This window comes from Physeter macrocephalus, chromosome 16 (genome assembly GCF_002837175.3).
Source record: "Physeter macrocephalus isolate SW-GA chromosome 16, ASM283717v5, whole genome shotgun sequence".
Classification (NCBI taxonomy): Eukaryota; Metazoa; Chordata; class Mammalia; order Artiodactyla; family Physeteridae; genus Physeter; species Physeter macrocephalus.
The window spans coordinates 94,424,862-94,444,858 of record NC_041229.1 but is presented as its reverse complement, the minus strand read 5'-3'; the positions used below and the strand labels follow the sequence as shown (position 1 = coordinate 94,444,858).

The 19,997-nt window shown below is 39.0% G+C and overlaps 1 protein-coding gene across 6 annotated transcripts in view; it reads right to left on the bottom strand.

Annotated features, from left to right (window-relative positions):
* TTC17 (tetratricopeptide repeat domain 17) overlaps positions 1 to 19,997 on the bottom strand; it is a 163,403-nt gene that overhangs the window by 39,650 nt on the left and 103,756 nt on the right. For all 6 annotated transcript variants that reach the window (XM_007126403.4, XM_007126405.4, XM_055091536.1 and 3 more), the window contains 5 exons: positions 10,700 to 10,959; positions 10,064 to 10,217; positions 5,529 to 5,649; positions 3,473 to 3,632; positions 2,467 to 2,550 (listed from right to left, as the gene is read on the bottom strand). In XM_007126403.4, coding sequence (XP_007126465.1) covers positions 2,467 to 2,550; positions 3,473 to 3,632; positions 5,529 to 5,649; positions 10,064 to 10,217; positions 10,700 to 10,959 — 779 coding nt within the window. The remainder of the gene's footprint in view (positions 1 to 2,466; positions 2,551 to 3,472; positions 3,633 to 5,528; positions 5,650 to 10,063; positions 10,218 to 10,699; positions 10,960 to 19,997) is intronic.

The window sequence follows — 19,997 nt, the reverse complement described above, 5'->3', positions numbered from 1 at the left end:
AGCTGTCAGTTTTATTGTTGCTCCTTTTAAAGGCGCTGCAGTGGATAAAAGATAGGCCGTAGTCTTTGCACTGCCAGCAGGTGGAGGATATTTCCCCTGCCCTGGGACTTTGCTTTGACAGATAGAAGGAGTGAAAGTGGTGCTGTTCCACCTCTGTGCATGGACTCTAAGCTTCTGCTTTCACCCTCCTGGAGCCCCGAGCCACCAGGTAAAAAGGTCCAGCTTCTCTGCTAGAGAGACTGCTTGGAGAGAGACGATATCCAACTGTGTCCCAACTATTCCAATCACTCCAGCCTTCTTTGGCGGCCAGCCCCAGTTGGGTCTCCACATGCCTATAGTTGAATGAATGATTCCAAGTCAGATCAGAAGACGGTCCAGCTCAGGTTGTAGAATCTTGAGCAAATAATAATTTTGTTTTAAGCCAGTAAATCCTGGCATGATTTATTAGGCAAAAAGATAAATAAAAATAGTATTTGGCATCAAGAATGGAGTGTGGTCACAACAGAAACTTAAAGCATGTGACATAAGTCTGGGGAACGGGTTGAGGACACTTGCCGAAGGAGCAGCAACGAGACCATTAATGAAGGTTGGAAGAGCACTGGGGATACTGCTACTGGACCCTGGAGAAGCGGCATTATAATCTATTGGCAAAACAAATAGTGAGGCTGTATCTTGGAATATAGGAAAATACCTAACAAAGCTGTGGATCTGGCTGGGAAGACCTCTAGGAAGAGAGCTGAAAGTGACAAATGGTTTTTTAAAAATCACCTATAATTTTTTTAGGTATTAAAAGAGAGAGGAGACCTAAACAAGGAACTGTGCAGTTTTCAAGCAGAATTTAGAGAAAATGCTTCCAACCTGGGACTTGCAGGGTTAGAAAATGAAACTTTCTCAATTGCCAGCTTCTCTAGTCAGCACAAGGTTTTGACAAAAAGTCAAATCCAGGTGCTACCAGTAAAACTATGGCCTCAGGATTAAGATCAAATCAAAAGCACGGCAGTAAGACACTTTGTTACTACCACCTCAGAAAGATCTGAGTCTAGATTTAAGCCTCAGAGACTCTCCGTTAGACCAAAGGTAGCTAAGGATCTTAAAGGTATTGTCCTGGACTCATGTTCAAAGGAGACAGGGGCCTTCTTGAAGAGATCTGTGAGTGTGGCTTTTGTCTGATGGGATGGCTTATAATTTGAAAGTCCACAAAGTTTTTCTAAGAAGTTGTGCCAGGGATAGAGACAGGCAGCAGGCTGAGTAAGCTATTCAGCTACAAATACAGGACACTCCTAAGGAAAAGGAAAGACAGCTCAGAGAGAAGAGCTGAAAGCTGAGAAACATTAGGAAGCCAACCCCAGGGAACCAAAACAGGCCCTATTCAAGGAATATATCCCTGGGCTTCCCTGGTGGCGCAGTGGTTAAGAATCTGCCTGCCAATGCAGGGGACACAGGTTAGAGCCTTGGTCTGGGAAGATCCCACATGCCGCAGAGCAACTAAGCCCGTGCGCCACAACTACTGAGCCTGTGCTCTAGAGCCTGGGAGTCACAACTACTGAAGCCTGCGTGCCTAGAGCCCATGCTCTGCAACAAGGGAAGCCACCGCAATGAGAAGCCCACGCACTGCAATGAAGAGTAACCCCTGCTCGCCGCAACTAGAGAAAACCTCTCACAGCAGTGAAGACCCAATGCAGCAATAATAAATAAATAAATAAATAAAAAAGGGAATATATCCTACCCTGGAATTGGGGGAACCGGTGACATATGGCCAGATGAAATTTCAGAATTCCCATGGAATAGTGATTGCTGAGTGCCTTCCACTTCCTCTCTTTTAAACTGATGCGATTATCCTCTCCCTACCTACTAGAAGTGGAGTTGACCCTTTTAATCACTATTTTATGTTACCTCTTCAATATCATTATAATAATAAAGTGGAGAGATTCTTAACCATAAAATAATTAAATTAAAAATTTAAAACTTCCTTTTTATACAAATATCACACAGAGGCAGATGAACAGTCTTAGAGACTCTTAATTATATTTTCTGTAGGCTGTATGAAAATATAGTTTTGCAAATATTTTTCATGATTTCAAAGAAAAAAAGATATTTCAAGATGATTCCCACCGACCATCCAAAATACCAAATATTCTTTATCACCAAAAAAGGAACACCTGACTTACTTCCCATACCTAGATTCCATAGTTCACAGTAGCATCACCTGAATATATCCACGCTGGACTAAAAAAGAGAAAACTGACCATGTAAAGTTTAAGCACAGAAGGTAAACAAAGCAGCAAAAAAGAATACTAACCAATTGATGGAAAAAGTAATGGAAAAGTGATTGAAACATTTCACATCATCCTTTCGGTACCAAGTATTAAGTAACTAACAGAAGAGGTTAGAGCCACATAGTGGCAAATAATCTGGAAAAGTTAGAAAGTGGGCAATAGTTTAGAGCTTTCCTACAGAGTGACTTACCTTTTCCAAAACTTTGGCAATTCGGGTGCCAATTTGTTCAAGTGACTGCTGTGGATATTGGTCTTTGCCAAGATTTTGCAATACCTGGTATAGGGAGGAAGATGGTAGATTAGAGGAATGAAAATGAGGTGAGGTCTGGTGACACTGCTGACGCTGAGTTGGGCACTGTACCACAGGTCAGACTGCTTCTCTGGGGTACCTGCTGTGGTCCTGTTGGTAAAGCATTTTGTGGAAGATACACTGAAGGCCATTTTACCATCCCCTCAGCCTTCTCTCATTTAACAAAAATTATGGACATGTAAAACACATTCATTATAGTATTAAAGAATATAGAGTAAATAAAGAAAATAAAAAGCACTTGTAATCCTGTCACCCAGACACAACCACTGTTGATATCCCTTATGTATCTTTCAGATATTTTTCTATGTACACATATATTATTTCTCTCACAGACTGTATACCATGGGATCACACTGTAAACTGTCACCTACATTTTCACATAATATATTCTAAAAATGTCTTCATGCCAATACATATATTTCTACTACATCTTTCTTAATGGCTCTTATTGTATACTATCTCACATCTATATCAAAACTTATTTAACAAATCCTCTACTTACTTAACATGCCTCTACTGTGGCATGTTTTCCAATTATTCTTCTAGGTATATGCTGGGTCTGTCCTCTTTCCCTTCCTTCTTAAGGATGTCAATAGGAGGACTAACTGCCCCAAATATTTCTCACGAAGAGCCTCTGTCTGATGGCAAGCAGAATGCTACCCACCTCGAGGAATAAATCAGAATTAAAATTTCCTGGTCATAAAAAAAGCATAAGCTCAGTCACAGGGCCTGAAAGAAATTAGGCTTGGCCTAAAGCCACCTAGATGACAGCCATCTGAAAATAGGCAAAAAAATATGGCCTGGCTGCTTGTGCTTTCTGCTATCAGTTGCATCATGACTGTGGGGCTAAAAACTACAGAGAGGCTGAATAAAGCCGAGCACTCACCTCTGTTAACTGGCTCTCGCCCGTGTAATGTAGGCTGGCTCGGTTGGAAACCCCCTGCAAGTGGTCCAGGGTGTGCATGCTTGTGGGGAGATTGCCATTGCAAACAGGTTCCATCGCTGGCTGCTGTATTGGAGTGGCAAAGTCTATGTGTTCTGTGATGCTGAAAAATGGAGAGGACCACCTTAGCCACGGAAAAGTTAAGTGGGTGGGGAGAAAGAGTATTAATAATCAGCTGACCATAACTTCAACATATTATTAGAAGTGTCTGGAACCACACAGTCTCACAATGGAAGACACTTCAGAAGTTATTTAGTCTGAACTCTCATTTTACAGGTACAAGGAATCCAGTGCCTGGTAATGACCATCTGCTGAACGTATGAATAGAGATCGTACCCCAGGTCAAAGCAGCAGTGGTGGGATCTGAGTCTTGAACTCAGTATTTTCTCAGTCTCCTCAAGCTGCCTCCTTTCTATGCACTGTGATGTCTGATTTCCTTACTGCTGCTTGGCCACTTTTTCTCACTGGGGAGGTTTTAAACCAGGTGGGTTTTCTTCTAGGACTTCTTCTTCCAGGGTACAGATAGTGATAAATACCCACAGGTGGTTCCTATCTTTTACTTTCCCTCTATGCACAGAAGCACACTTGTCCCCATGGAAAAAGTTACCTAAAGTTTAGACAGTAAATGTTATACAGATCCAGCTATTCACTGTATCTATGTATAAGATATAAGTACTTCCCTTCATGGTTCCAAAGGGGTCATTTTCCTGCTATAGACAGGCTAAATGTCATACCCTATCATATATGTATCATATATACTGATGTGGCAAATTGGCACTGCCAAATTTTGTTATGGCTACTTAAAAAGTTTAACACATATTATGCAAACATTCACTCATTCATGATTTATTCACAGCCTATTACATGTCAGATGTAATGTCAGGGTTATAATACTTAACAAAACATACCCAGTTCCCACAGTTATGATGCTCATAGTCAGTTATTACAGATGTGATGAATTGTAAAAGATAAAAACACAGTGCAACGTCAGTTTACTACAGGAGGGTATATATTTCCTCCGTGCTGATGGAGGAAGGAGGTGGTTAATGAAGGACTTCCTGAGGAAGAGAGATTTACGTGGAGACCAGAAGGAGGAGTATGAATTAACCAGGAAGGGAGAAGGTGCTGGGAACACCAGCACAGGCAAAGGAGATACCACATGTGAAGGGAGGGAGGGCGGAGGGCAGAGCTGAAGATGGAAAGACACGCAGGGAGCAAATCATGAAGGGCTCTGTGGGCCACTGTGAACAGCGATATTTATAAGTTATTAGAGTATTTTAAGAATTATCTGACTTATATTTGAGGAATAATGCTGAGTACTGTGGACAGAATGGACTGAAGAGATGCAAGAATGAATAAACCAAGAGGACCAGCTAGGAGGCTACAGAATGGATCTAAGTGGAGATGAAGGTACTCTGGTTTAAGGAGGCTGCAATGGGGAGGAAGAAAAGCAGGTGGTTTTGAAAAATACTAAAAAGTTCTGGGAGTAGAGCAGTTTGACTAGGAGTGATTGTAAAATAAGAAGGCTTAGTGGTAAATCCTGGGGAACTCCAATGCTTAAAAGGTAGAAAAGGGGCCAACAAAAGAGACTGAGCATCCAGGGAGGAAAATGCAGCTATAAGAGGCAACCTTGCTCGCTTGTGTCCCGGTAGGTGCTTGTAAATCTGGATTTGCTCTGGCTCCCTTTGTAAGCACACGATGTCAGGGAGGTTTTGTGCTTTGATTGAGAGAGATCCAGTCTTTAATTCAAACTAAGTAAGTTAGCTGTGACTTCTAGATAGCTTAGAAAGTATAGGTGAAGGCACTGAGAAGGGGGCACATCGACTGTTTCAGTACAATGGGCTGAGTCCAACTGTGGTATCCTCTGAACCGCCAACCCTAGAGAGGACGACTCTTCTAGTAGCTGTTGACAAAGAAGCGAAGCCATGAGGTCAGCTGGGGCCCAGTGGGATCACTGGTCACAAATGCCATGAAGGAGGGAGAGGTTTAAGATACTCACTCAATGTTTTTTGAAGAAACTGCAAGCCAGGTACTCACGATGGCCGTCAGCTCTACCCAGCGGAGTTTGAGGCACTCGTCCGGGCTGGGCCATCCCAGACTCTGGTAGTCACGCTTTTTTCCTGGAAGGAAAGTATGTCATCAATCGACACAACTGCAAAGGAACAGAACGTATAGTGTCTTATGCCCTGGTGATTACTTCATCCAGATTGGTGTATTGGAGGTGCCAGTCATTCTTCTAGTCTAGAATTTCTACCACCTAGAGAACTAACTAAAATCTTGTCATTCACAGCTATGGGAATAACAATCATCTTTGAGTAAAGCCTTGTTTTCAAAGACAGATGATGAAGTAAAAATAAATGTGCCCTTCACTGGATTTAAGACTGAGATAAGGGTCAAAATACTGTTCAATGTTAACACTTTACCAAACTTAATTTTTACCTTTCTATTGCTTTCTATTCAAAATCAATACATTCTGATTTTATAGAGACAACTCTAAGTCAGGAGAAACATGTATCTCTAAAGCAGGGTTTCTTAAGCTGGTACTATTGACATTGTGAGAGCTGTCCCGTGCACTGGAGGATGTCTGGCAGCATCCCTGGCCTCTACCCAACAGATGTCAGCAGCACCCTCCCTGATATATGACAACAAAAACTGTCTCCAGATACTGTCAAAAGTTCCCTGGGAGGGCAAAGTCACTCCTGGTAGAGAACCCCTGCTGTAAAGAAAAGCAGTAGGACAGAGAATAATGATGATAATGAAAGGTTATCATTTATTTCCAGAGCACTTACCATGTGTTCAGGTCCTGTGCTAAGGGCTTTATATTTGTAACCTCATGAGGCAGATTTTAATCCTCATTTCTCAGATGAGAAAACAGAGGCTCAGAGAAATCAAGTGACTTGCCCACGGTCACCTAGCTACTAGGTGGCAGAAATGGGATTCAGATCCAGGTCTGTTTGACTCTAACGTGCACATTCCCAATCATGCTATTTAAAGCTTTACTGGGCTTTTAAAGCTCTGTTTATGGTATCCTTCAAAGGTACGACCTTTTGGGTGTAGGCCCTTTACTTAAATCAAGTCCCCAAGAAAAGAGCAGAATTAAGTCCTATCTGGGAAGGATTCTTCTGAAGAAATTCGATTGGAATGGACAGGAAGGAGAACTTTGGTTCTGTATAGCTCTTTTTATACTGTAGGAATTTACCAACGATAGAAAACTGTTTAAGACACAGGCAGGGCTTTAGATTTAGATTTTAATAGAACAGCACAAAACAGTTTGGAAGAGTTTCAAATGAACCCTGTTTAAATTCATAAGTTAAAGAATTGAACCATAGGTTTCACAATAAAGCTTATTTTTCTTTTGTTTAAGGAATTCACTTGAAAAATGTTTATTGAGCATCTGTTATAAGAGACTGGGAACTGTGTTAAGACACTAGGGATACAGAGAGGAATAATAAAAGGGCCTGCCCTTGAGCTCACAGTCTACTGAGGAAGGTAAACAAACAAATTATTAGAACACAATAAGGTTAAGTGCTAGAGTGAAGGTACAGAACAGCTGCATAGAGGAGACAGCAACTAATGCTGCCTGAAGGTACCAAGGAAGACATGGCATTGGAGTTTGAAGTGTAAAGATGAGTGACATTTTAGCACCGCTGAGGTGGCAGAAGGGCATTCCAGGCAGAGGGAACAGCATGTGCAAAGACAAGGAGATAAAACAAGAGCAGGGTTGGTTCAGAGAATGGTACTGAAGGGGAGAGAAAGGCTGGGTTGTAAACAGTCTCGTACCACACTAGAAAGTTTGGTCTTTACGCTGCAGGCACAGGGGAGCCTTTGAGCGTACCACTCTCTACCTTGTTCACAAGGATATCATAAGACACTCTGTTAAATGCTTTGCTTTTATCTAGTTACATTATGTCTATGACACTTTCCTGGCCTTCCAGTCTACTAGCCCTCACCAAAGTAGGAAATGAAATTAGTTATGCATTATTAATTTTATTAATTCTTAGAATATCTACAATGGCCCTTAATGATCCCTACTCTTCCCCCATGGGCTCACAAAGTACTGGTTTAATAATTTGCTTTAGAACTTTGTCAGAATTTATCACAAACTCCTTATCACTTGGTAGTGGACAGAATCCATACTTATTTGAAAATTGGGATACTGAACCTCTCCAGTCTTCTCTTGCTTTAGAACTTTTCACTTTAGTGACAGTGACACTTTAGTTCCATGATCTCATTTGCAAGTATATTCAGTGCCCTACCCAGGCCCACCTCCTTGAATCCATTTAAAATTGTCTAAGTGCTCTCCTATCATCTCAACCACCCTGAGCTTTAACTTTCACTTTTACAAGAAATTTTTAGTTTTTGTTTGTTAAAGTAATATAGGCTTATTATAACATATTTAGAAAATGGAAAAGAATGTAGAAGAAAACAGAATATCACCTGCAGCCCTATCGGCACCCAGAGATGATCATTTATGACATTTTAGTGTATTCTCTCCTACACTGGTTTCTATGTGCTTGTTTATTTTAGCATATTTCGTCAAATCTAAGATGTCATAAACTGTAAGGTACACATTCTTTTACATGATTTAAGAAAGAAAAATGCTGCCAATTATTATTTAAGATACTATCAATTGTAAGATGATCTCAATTTCAGAGATACTGAAATGTGAAAAAAAATGTAGTCAAAATATAGTATATTTACTATTTTACAAAAACTGAAGTATTCTCTATATATGCTATTCTATAAACTGTGTTTGTTCACCTACTAAATTATAAACATCTTGGCTGCACAGTACACGGCAAGAACATGCTGTAATTTATTTAGGCAACTATCATCATTTAGGTATTTTTCAAATTTTTATTATGATAAGCAGCACAATGATCAATCTCTGTACTTCTATCTTTCATACTTGTAAGATAATTTATTTAGGGTAAATTACTAGAAGTAGAACTGTTGGCATTTTAAAAAATTTTCTGATACATCTAGTCAAACTATCCCAAAATTCATTTTATTAACTCTCACTGTGTATTACACAAATAATCTGACAAGCAAAAATGACATATCACATTTTATATTTGCACTTCCTTGATTGCTAGTGAGGCTGAACATTTTATCACGTTTAGCGGCTGTGTGTGTGTGTGTGTGTGTGTGTATGTGTTATTTGGTGAATTCCTACGTACTTTGTACATATTTTATTGAAATGCAGTATTTTTTTCTATCAATTTGTAGGTGCTCTTTAAATGATGTTGATATCCTTTGCTTATCATATATTCTGTAAATATATATAAACACTCTGCAAAAATACTTTGTTTCAATCCTTTGTCTTTCTATTTTGTAGTGTTTTCTGATGCCAGAATTATTATTTTTTTCTTTTTCTCTCTGCTTTAGAAAGTCCTTTTTCACCTTAAAAGTATATAAATATCCATTTGAATTTTCCTCTTTTATGTTTTTATTACATTTACTACTTAATCCATTGGAAGTTTCATTGCTATAATCATGTTTTATAGTTTGAATATCTTTTTCCTTGTTACTGTAGATGGACCTACTAGAGGAAGTGTTGCTTTCTTTCCATAACATGTTAGCACATGCTATTTTTCTTAAACAGTAAAGCTACTTCATACTTTCAACTCTAGTCATGACAAAGTATCCTTTTTGGTGTCCTTAGTATTTTTCTCAAATCACAGATCATTCTGGGATTTAGCCAAGTTGACCTCATTCTTTACATTTTATTATGTGTCCTTCGCTTTCAGCTTTGGTAAATACAACTTAAATAAGACACATTTTCATGAACTTACCTTGAATTTTTGAAGTCTAAGACAGTGAAAATATCCTTTAAAAAAGGAGACTTCTTTTAAAAAAAGAAATTCTATCACTGCTATTTCATTGTTGGAAAAGAAAGTCAACTGGACTCATGGCAATGGCCCTGAACCTGGAGTCCAAAGATAGATTTCGGGACAACTATGAACCCTGAAAGTACATGCCAAATTTTGATGTAAATGCATTTTTTTTTCTGGGGAGTAGTCCCAAAGCATTTATCCAATACTTAAAGAGACATCTGACATACAAAAATGTTACTAAATAGTTAATACTTATTGAGTCCTATGTGCCCAGTTCATTTAAAGCACTTTACATGTATAAACTCATATAATACTCACAACCACCCTATAAGACAGATGCAATTATTGCCATTTTATAGATAAGGAAAATGAGGCACAGAGAACTAAACAGCAAAACTGGTGTGTGAAGCCAGGGAGTCTGTCTCAAACTCACAGTTTTACATATTAAACTAGACTGTTAGGAATTAATAGGATATTTAAGTTCAAGATGGTAAGATTGTAATTCAAATGGCCAATGGTAAAAAAAAAAATCAAGTATATGTCAAACAAAACTTTTTATATCGATGACTGATTTCTTGCTCACTTGGTTCAATTACGTTCTCATCTGATCTACTTCAAGCTGCAAACACACCCTTTGTGAGAACTGAGACAGTGAAATCTGAAAGAAGAAACTGGCATATTAAATATTCAAATTTACCTTGTGGCCCAGGAGATGCCACCTTTGGGCCAGTGATCTCCAGGTTTGCTTGGTTACGATGTACATTTTCTGCCTGATTCGATTCTACCTTTTTCCCAGGAGATTTCTTATGATCTCCTTTGGGTTTCTTTACACGTTTGACTTGGAATGTGATCTGGGAAACGAAAACATATTAGGGACAAATGAGACCAGTTATCACTTCTGTCCATGGCTGTGGGTATTGGTGGCTTTAAGAATAATCAGTCTTGTGCTAGGGTTAAGTTCTTTCCTTCAGTTTAATTCTTAAAGGTCTAGATGAAAAATGTTTAGTGAAATAAACAAAATAACCTAGCCTTGAAGGGTATAGAGGAAACTGAAAAGTAAGATATCTGAACTGGGCTGTTCCCAAGTCTGCAGGCTTTGGGTGTGGTTTCACACCCATCCCTCTTCCTTTGCCGCCTGGAAGAGCCAGCAATACCTAAGTAACATGAAATGCTTCTGGCAGTACAATTCCCATGTGAAGGCTGACTGGAGAGTGGAGTAAAGTAGAGCCACATACCCAATAGAACCCTTACACTTTGCAAACTAGGAGCACCTCCGACACCTCCAAAAGACCTGGGCCACAATTTGATAAGAACTGAGTTAGCAAACACTTACCCACTCTGTTGCTTCATCATCTTCACTTCTGCAGTCTCCATAGCAAGAGCTTCTGGCCACTCCATCCTGGGGACCTTTCTTCAGTACTCGTATTCCCTGTAAGTCCAGACGCCGTCCTTTCATCTCTAGTGCTCCCCCAAAGCCTTCCAGAGGCCATGCCTGTTGAAATTCATCCACCAAAGCTAATATCTCTTCTGACATTTTTGTTTCATCTGAATTCTCCATCTCATCAGAACCATTGCTTTCCTCAACCACTGTACCTGCAATTCAAGTGCCAGCATGTTATTAAAAATTACAATCATTCAAGTACTTGAGGGACTCCAACCATGCTTTCTGAGAAAAGTTTTGGCTCTGTTTAGAGGCACTTCTATAGTCCATCTTCATAAAAATACCATTCAACATCTTCAAAATTCATAATATAATATCCTCTTTGTCATATAGCTTTTGTAAAAAACCTGGCTGAGCACAATGGCAGCACCCAGATGGCAGGAGGTCATAGATTATGTCACTAGTGTGCATGAAGACGGCCATTTTATTTTTAAAAATTATTTTTAAAATAAATTTATTAATTTATTTGGGCTGTGTTGGGTCTTCGTTGCTGCACGAAGGCTTTCTCTAGTTGCAGCAAGCAGGGGCTACTCTTCGTTGTGGTGCGTGGGCTTCTCGTTGAGGTGGCTTCCCTTGTTGCAGAGCACAGGCTCTAGGTGCATGGGCTTCAGTAGTTGTGGCACATGGGCTCAGTAGTTGTGGCTTGTGGGCTCTAGAGTGCAGGCTCAGTAGCTGTGGCACATGGGCTTAGCTGCTCCGCAGCATGTGGGGTCTTCCCGGACCAGGGCTCGCACCCGTGTCCCTGGTGTTGGCAGGCAGATTCTTAACCAATGCGCCACCAGGGAAGTCCTGAAGATGGCTATTTTATATGTGTATTTTTTGGGGAAAAAACCCAACTTGCTCTAGACATGAGACAGAGATGGCAAAGATGAAGTTTATTATGAAATATTATTTATTTAATATATATATAGGATTCTTCAAGCTTTATTCAAATAGCATATGAAATATCATAGCTGTTCAGACCATACAGTCTGCCTTAACTGAACAATGATTTGTTTAGTGGAAAATTATCTTAATTCCACATGAAGGCTCCCTTTTTCACTAATGGCTAATATAAGAAATAGCAAAATACTAGTGTAATTTTTTTCTAAAGTGGTTATCAAGATATTTATTACGTTGCTCATGTTTCTTATATAAAGACTCTCATGGATGTTTCTCAGTGCAATGGCCTAGTAAAAATTCTCTCTCCTGGGAAGTCAATATGTTTCCATTATTATACACTGCAGGTTACACAACCTTACAAGTTCCTCTCTATGCTTACCTAGAAAGCTTAAGGCAAAATTAGTCTAAGTTTCTTAATAGAATGCCTTCCTTTCTTAAAAAAATTCTTTACTATTTAACTTTTGCTATTTTGAATTAATGGCTCAATCTTATATTGTGTGTTCTGTGAAAGTTATCTTCAATCCTTTTTGGAAGTGTACAGGGTACAAAAACAAACAACAAAATGGAATGCCTCCTTTTGTAATATGTACCCACTGGACAACCTGAGAGCTTGGGGTTGATTGTTCACAAAATGCCAGTCTATGTTATCCAATAATCTTCAATTGGTAATTCTGGTTCGTTCAGTGATTTAGAACATGGCATTAATAAGGCCAACGTCAGGAATCTCATAACCATATCACCAGACCTATAGCCATAGTGAGTAACCCATTTTAGAAATGCATAGTTTTAGTCTCTGAGGAGGCTTGGGTTAAGAAAGATGGCTGATAACCACGGCTAAAAACAACTTAAAGCTTTAAGCCCCTCTCACAGAAGGTCTGCAGCGTCACCCTTAGCTCTCTGGTGGCATCTCTATCTCCTATCCCACTTTCTATTCCAGAATGTGGGAAGGTCGTCACCAGGCTGAGAGTACTGCAAGAAATCTCTTGTCATTCTTGAAAAAGCTATAGGGCTCTTCCGTTTGTTAACAGGTGACTACAAAATGTACTGCTGCCCTTTCAAGTAAGTTTCTTTTACGTTTTCTGAACCAATCTGCTAGACTCTATTGCTTAATATTGTCATTAATGTTCTGAAACAAGAATAAAGTAAAATAGGGGTTTGTAAAGTCTTTTTCTTTAGGGTATTTAGATAAAAATGGCTGGTTACTTGCCAAAATTATGTGGCCAGTAGTATAAATGTAGGGTGGACAAAGAGTTTTTGTTTTTAGTTTCTGTCTTGTTTGCTACTATATTCCAAATGTCTAACATTGCACCTGGCACACAGCAGGCAAAACAGCTGTAGAATCAATTAATGGAAACTCAGGAATACTTTGCTTTGTGAGATCCTTGAGGATCTGCTGTTCCTCTTTTTGCCCTGTTCTGCTGGAAATTCAAGACTTTTTAAACTCTAAAAAGTGTCATCTGTTAAAGTACTGTCAACCCAGATGAAAGGTAAGCAAACAGAAAGGCAGGCACCATGTTTTCAGCATAGTGTCTGGCATACTACGTGATTTACAAACTTCTCAGTAGCTAATCCAGGAAAGCAGCTGAAAAAGATTGCTATAGGGATCCCAAACAGGAACTTAATTAGAATTGCCTGGCAACTGACTTGTAGCAACAGAGCTGTCTCTAAGTACTCCTCATGTTATTTTAGCTTCTTCTCCTTCCTTCTCCTATGGCCATGGGGTTCCTTGCACCTGGTCCTGAGACAGAAGAGGATTTTTGATAGATTTGGCCATAGCCAAGAATACGGGTTTAAAGAAAAGTGGCTTTTGGTCAAAGGTAGACAGCAGGAAACTAATTCTCCAGTGTACATTTAGAGCTGCATAGGGATGCTGTGTGTGGAAGCCTTATTTCCATTCAGTAACTACTACTACCTAGAAAGCATTCATGTTTTTTATTTGCAAAGAGTTCTGCAAGCCCAGGTCCCAAAGGTTGATACTTCCCCATGCCCTTACCATATGGTAATAGATATCATTATCAAAAAGTTCTTAGAGAACGGGCCTTTCATTGATGAAAATCAGTATTCAATTGAGAGACTATGGAACTTGCTGTGGTCTATTGCTGCTGGCAGCCATTCGGTCTTTTCCAAGGCTGCTGGGGTCGGGGTGACAGCAATTCTTAGAGAACAACACCAAATAAAGGTGAGGAATGGGGAGATCATAAATGTGCTACGAGTGAGAAAGCATAAACCAATCTTTATTTATTTAGACCCTATTACATGCCCATCTCCATGCTATATGCTATACAGGTGGGAGCAAAAGGAATCTGGTCCCAAGGAATTAAAGATAATCAAGCTGGAGACACAAAACTATATATCAATACATTAAACAATGAGAGAACAATTACATTAAATTTTTTTTTCTAAAGGAAAAACATAATTGAATGTAGTCACAAAATGCTTCTTACAGGACAGTAGACTACCTGAGGCAGGATTCAGACAGAATAGAGGTTCAGGGAGGGCACTCCCTGAGTGATGAAACTAAAAAAGCAGGTATGTATATACTCACATACCCATACACACACATACAGACACAGGCATAAGGAAGGTATATGTGAAGGCACTACTAATTTTAAATTAACTAGAACAAAAAACATATACAGAGTATATCAGCAAATAAGACATTTAGGGAAGGTGGGTGACACTGAGAGTGTCTGGGAAAGTCAGGAAGAAGATTCACTGTAAAGGGAGCCTCTAGTTTGTTAAGCAAAGAATAACAAGATGAGAGCTGCAATATTTATAAAGGTTATATTAGTAAATCAGCTGGTGATTTAGGAGTTAGGGGGTAGAGGACAGAAGGAAGACAGAACAGAGGACAATTAGGAAGGTGCTTCAACAATCTCTATAGGAGTTATATAAAGAGAAGGTGACAGGCTGGGAGTAAACGGAAGATTTTAGAAAGGGAGGGAAAGAGGTATGAAGAAATTTCAATGAAGAAAAATTAATAGAATTTGGTAATTATATGCATATAATGGCAAACAGAATAAATCCAAAGATGATGTCAAGATTTTTTTACTATGTGAAATTTTAGAATGTGTGAATATGAAAACATAATGTTATTTACAAAGATGATGGAAGTGGCAGAGGACAACAGGATAGTGTTGGGATTTCAGAAGCTTATTCATTAATTCATTTAAACACCTGTTGTTATGTGCTTAAGAATATGCTGAGGGCTCAGGATATAACAACCCATGGAGCTATGGTCTAGGCTAGAATGGATGGAGGAACATATCTCCAGACATTGTCCAATAAGCAGCTGGAAATACAGAAGTCAGGTCTTGAGAGAGGTCTGGACTACAGAGGGATCTCAGAAGATTTTAAGTTATACTAGAAGTAGGAAGAAAAAGTAAATATTAGACTGCTGCTTGCGGGGCAGATGCTATGATGAAAACTGGAAACAGAGAGACTGAGACCCATATCTTTATTTTTTCTTTATCTTCTTCAACATGTACCATTTTCAAACTGGAAAAAGGAGAATAAATATTGTGAAGTGAAGAGACTGAGCACCCGCAATAAGGCTTGTATGAGTTCATGTTTTTTCACTTTGATGAATCCTATCTCTGGGTACTGGGAAAACTCACAGCTGAGTCTGTGAGGTAATCTGGCAAGAATCACAGGGACAAGGAGAAGTGCTGAGAGATGGAGAGAAGCGTATGTAGTTCTGATTAGAAAAAGAAAAAAACAAACAAAAAACAGAGAGAAAAAAGAAAGAAAAAAAGGAAGAAAAAAAGAAGTCCACTATAACTTTGCAACGTTCCAGACACACCTGGAAATTCACGGTCTGGGCACCACAGTTTAAGAGATTTTCAAAGTGGAGCATATTCATAGAAAAGTGACTTGGTGAAAGTACTCAAAACCATGTTAAATGAAGAAGGACTGAAGAAATCAAGGGTGATCCCATAGTAGGAAGAGTAGCTGATATACTGCACGTGCGCGCGCACACACACACACACACACACACACACACACACACACACAGAGACTTGAAAAATATTTTGTTAGAAAGATTAAAAAAAAATTCCAGAGTGAGTACTTCAAGGATGCTGAAGGGACTAAAAACTATAATAAAGAGAAATTATTGAAGAAAATGAGGACATTTAGCTAAAAGAAGCAAAAACATGGGGGGTGGGTAGGCAGGAACAATACTCATCTTCAAATATCTAAGGAAATGTGACATTAGTGAGAAGCAAGACTTTGTTAGCCTCAGAGGGCAGGACTAGAAACGAGAAGTCATATTTTAGCTCAATATTAGGAAAGACTTATGAATGGTCAGAATTGGAATGGGCCACCCAGGGAGAGACTGAGCTGCCCACGCCTGGAGGAGAAGCAGAAGCCAGACTATGCTGGGAACACTACTGAGAGGGAGAGGACCCTCAGAAGGTGATTAAAAAAGGTGACTGTGTTTGATAAGAAGCAGTATTAATAATCTTGGAAGAGAGATTTCAAGAAGAGTTTTAGGGAGTAGAGTCTGAAAAGATAAGTGCTACATTCAAAATGAAATAGATTGAGAATAAACAGAGGTAAAGATCACACATTCAAAGAAATGACCTTTAAGACAAAATCCTTCCTTCAAAGTTTGGACTCAAAACATCTCCTCCAGGGCTTCCCTGGTGGCGCAGTGGTTGAGAGTCCGCCTATCGATGCAGGGGACGCGGGTTCGTGCCCCGGTCCGGGAGGATCCCACATGCCACGGAGCGGCTGGGCCTGTGGGCCATGGCTGCTGAGCCTGCGCGTCCAGAGCCTGTGCTCCGTAGCGGGAGAGGCCACAACAGTGAGAGGCCCCCGTACTGCAAAAAAAACAAAACAAAACAAAACAAAAAAACATCTCCTCCAGAAAGTCTTACATGATTAATATCCATTTACTATTAGACTGTGGTTTCTGAAGGCAAGCAGGCACATTCTACCTTTAAGGATATGTTCCTTTGTCTCACAAAATAGAAAGTATACTATGGAATTAGACAAAGTTGGTTTCAAATTAGGACTCCACCACCATAGGACCTTGGGCAAGTCTGCCTGGAGTTCTAGTGCCTTCTCTGCAGCAACATGGATAGACTTGGAGGGCATTATGCTAAGTGAAATAAGTCAGACAGAAAAGACAAATATTGTATGATATCAGTTATATGTGGAATCTAAAAAATATAACAAACTAGTGAATATAACAAAAAAGAAGCAGACTCACAGATATAGAGAACGAACTAGAGGTTGCCAGTGGGGAGAGGGAAGGAGGGAGGGGCAATATAGGAGCAGGGGATTAAGAGGTACAAATTATTAAGTATAAAGTAAGCTACAAGGATATATTGTACAACAAGGAGAATGGCCAATATTTTATAACAACTATAAATGGAGGATAACCTTTAAGAATCACTATATCGTACATCTGTAACATATAACATTGTAGTGCAGCAAGTATACTTCAATTAAAAAAAGGCAGTGATCTCTTCTTTGAAGTCAGAGTATAAACCTGTGGACTGAAGACTTAATGCATAAACAATGGCATAAAATTTCAAGCCAGTAATCAGAAAGCACAAAAGGCTTAGATTAATTTACTCAGACTAAGGTAGGCAGGGAAATGATTCACTTCTGAGAAGAAAACAACAATCATGAGTTTTCATTTTCACCAGTGGTGCCTTCCTTCTTTTATCTGGGTTAGGATAGTTAAGAGAAGACTGAGAATTTGGAGGAAATAACCTAGAAAAGCAAATAGGGATTTGTTCCTGTAATAACTCTTGCGCAAAAATGTCAGGGCCCCTTTTACTGACATTCATTGAGCAGATACTGTGTGTATGTATGAGGACTTTAGCTCACAAGCAGCCTCTAAGTCGGGAAGCAGCAGAGTCACGCCTGTGTTTGCATTGATAGAAATGAACACTTCCTGAGTTCCATCTGTGTACTAGTCCATCTCTGTACTGCTACAAATGTTTCCCTAAGTTATTTCATTTAAATATTCAAGAGCACTCTGAGACTTTTTTTTTTTTGAGGTAAGGAAGGCTCAGCTTGCCCTAGATTTAACAACTAAGTAGATGGCGGAGCCAGGACATGATAACAATATCTCTGACTACAAAACCTATGCTCCACACATCAGGTTTCTGGGGCAGGAATTCTGGAGTAGATGATGAGCTATTAAAGCAGTGGTTTTTAAAATGTTAATCAGCTACACGATTTTCACCAATCCTTAGCAAAGTGAGAAACAAAAAAAGAACATGTATCTAAAGTTATAATACACACACACAACTTATGTCCATCCAGATACACATTTGTTGGTGTAAAGTTGCCAACTGTCCATTTTTGAGAAAGACTGACCTTTATTCTAAGATTGCCTCTGTACTTTTTTGATATTAAAATGTTGTTTTATAAAATAATGGTAATAGCAGATGCTAGTTTTCTTTAAAATGACCTTACAAATTAAAAAATAAAGTTCTAATCTATCAAACCCCTATTTCTTTTCTTTTTAAATTTTACTTTTTTTATACAGCAGGTTCTTATTAGTTATCCATTTTACACATATTAGTGTATTTATGTCAATCCCAATAGCCCAATTCATTACACCACCACCACCACCCCCGCCAATTTCCCCCCTTAGTGTCCATACACTTGTTCTCTACATCTGTGTCTCTATTTCTGTCCTGCAAACTGGTTCATCTGTGCCATTTTTCTAGGTTCCATATATATGTGTTAGATACGATATTTGTTGTTCTCTTTCTGACTTACTTCACTCTGTATAACAGTCTCTAGATCCATCCATATCTCTACAAATGACCCAATTTCGTTCCTTTTAATGGCTGAGTAATATTCCATTGTATATATGTACCACATCTTCTTTATCCATTTGTCTGTCAATGGATATTCAGGTTGCTTCCATAACCTGGCTGTTGAAAATGCTGCTGCAATGAACAATGGAGTGCATGTGTCTTTTTGAATTATGGTTTTCTCTGGGTATATGCCCAGTAGTGGGAGTGCTGAGTCATATGGTAATTCTATTTTTAGTTTTTTAAGGAATCTCCACACTGTTCTCCATAGTGGCTGTATCAATTTACATTCCCACCAACAGTGCAAGCGGGTTCCCTTTTCTCCACACCCTCTCCAGCATTTGTTGTTTGTAGATTTTCTGATGCTCATTCTAACTGGTGTGAGGTGATACCTCATTGTAGATTTGATTTGCATTTCTCTAATAATTAGTGATGCTGAGCAGATTTTCATGTGCTTCTTGGCCATATGCATGTCTTCTTTGGAGAAATGTCTATTTAGGTCTTCTGCCCATTTTTTGATTGGGTTGTTTTTTTAATATTGAGCTGCATGAGCTGTTTATCTATTTTGGAGATTAATCCTTTGTCTGTTGCTTCATTTGCAAATATTTTCTCCCATTCTGAGGGCTGTCTTTTCGTCTTGTTTGTCGTTTGCTTTGCAAAAGCTTTTAAGTATCATTAGGTCCCATGTGTTTATTTCTGTTTTTATTTCCATTACTCTAGAAGGTGGATCAAAAAAGATCTTGCTGTGATTTATGTCAAAGAGTATTCTTATGTTTTCCTCTAAGAGTTTTATAGTGTCCAGTTTTACATTTAGGTCTCTAATCCACTTTGAGTTTATTTTTGTGTATGGTGTTAGGGAGTGTTCTAATTTCATTCTTTTACATGTAGCTGTCCAGTTTTCCCAGCATCACTTATTGAAACTGTCTTTTCTCCACTGTATATCCTTGCCTCCTTTGTCATAGATTAGTTGACCATAGGTGCATGGGCTTATCTCTGGGCTTTCTATCCTGTTCCATTGATCTATATTTCTATTTTTGTGCCAGTACCATATTGTCTTGATTACTGTAGCTTTGTAGTATATAGTGTGAAGTCAGAGAGTCTGATTCCTCCAGCTCCGGTGTTCTCCCTCAAGACTGCTTTTGGCTATTCGGGGTCTTTTTTGTCTCCCTCTAGTTCTGTAAAAAATGCCATTGGTAATTTGATAGGGATTGCATTGAATCTGTAGCTTGCTTTGGGTAGTACAGTCATTTTCACAATATTGATTCTTCCAATCCAAGGACATGGTATATCTCTCCAACTTTTTGTATCATCTTTAATTTCTTTCATCAGTGTCTTATAGTTTTTTGCATACAGGTCTTTTGTCTCCCTAAGTAGGTTTATTCCTAGGTATTTTATACTTTCTGTTGCAATGGTAAATGGGAGAGTTTCCTTCATTTCTCTTTCAGATTTTTCATCATTCGTGTATAGGAATGCAAGAGATTTCTGTGCATTAATTTTGTATCCTGCAACTTTACCAAATTTATTTA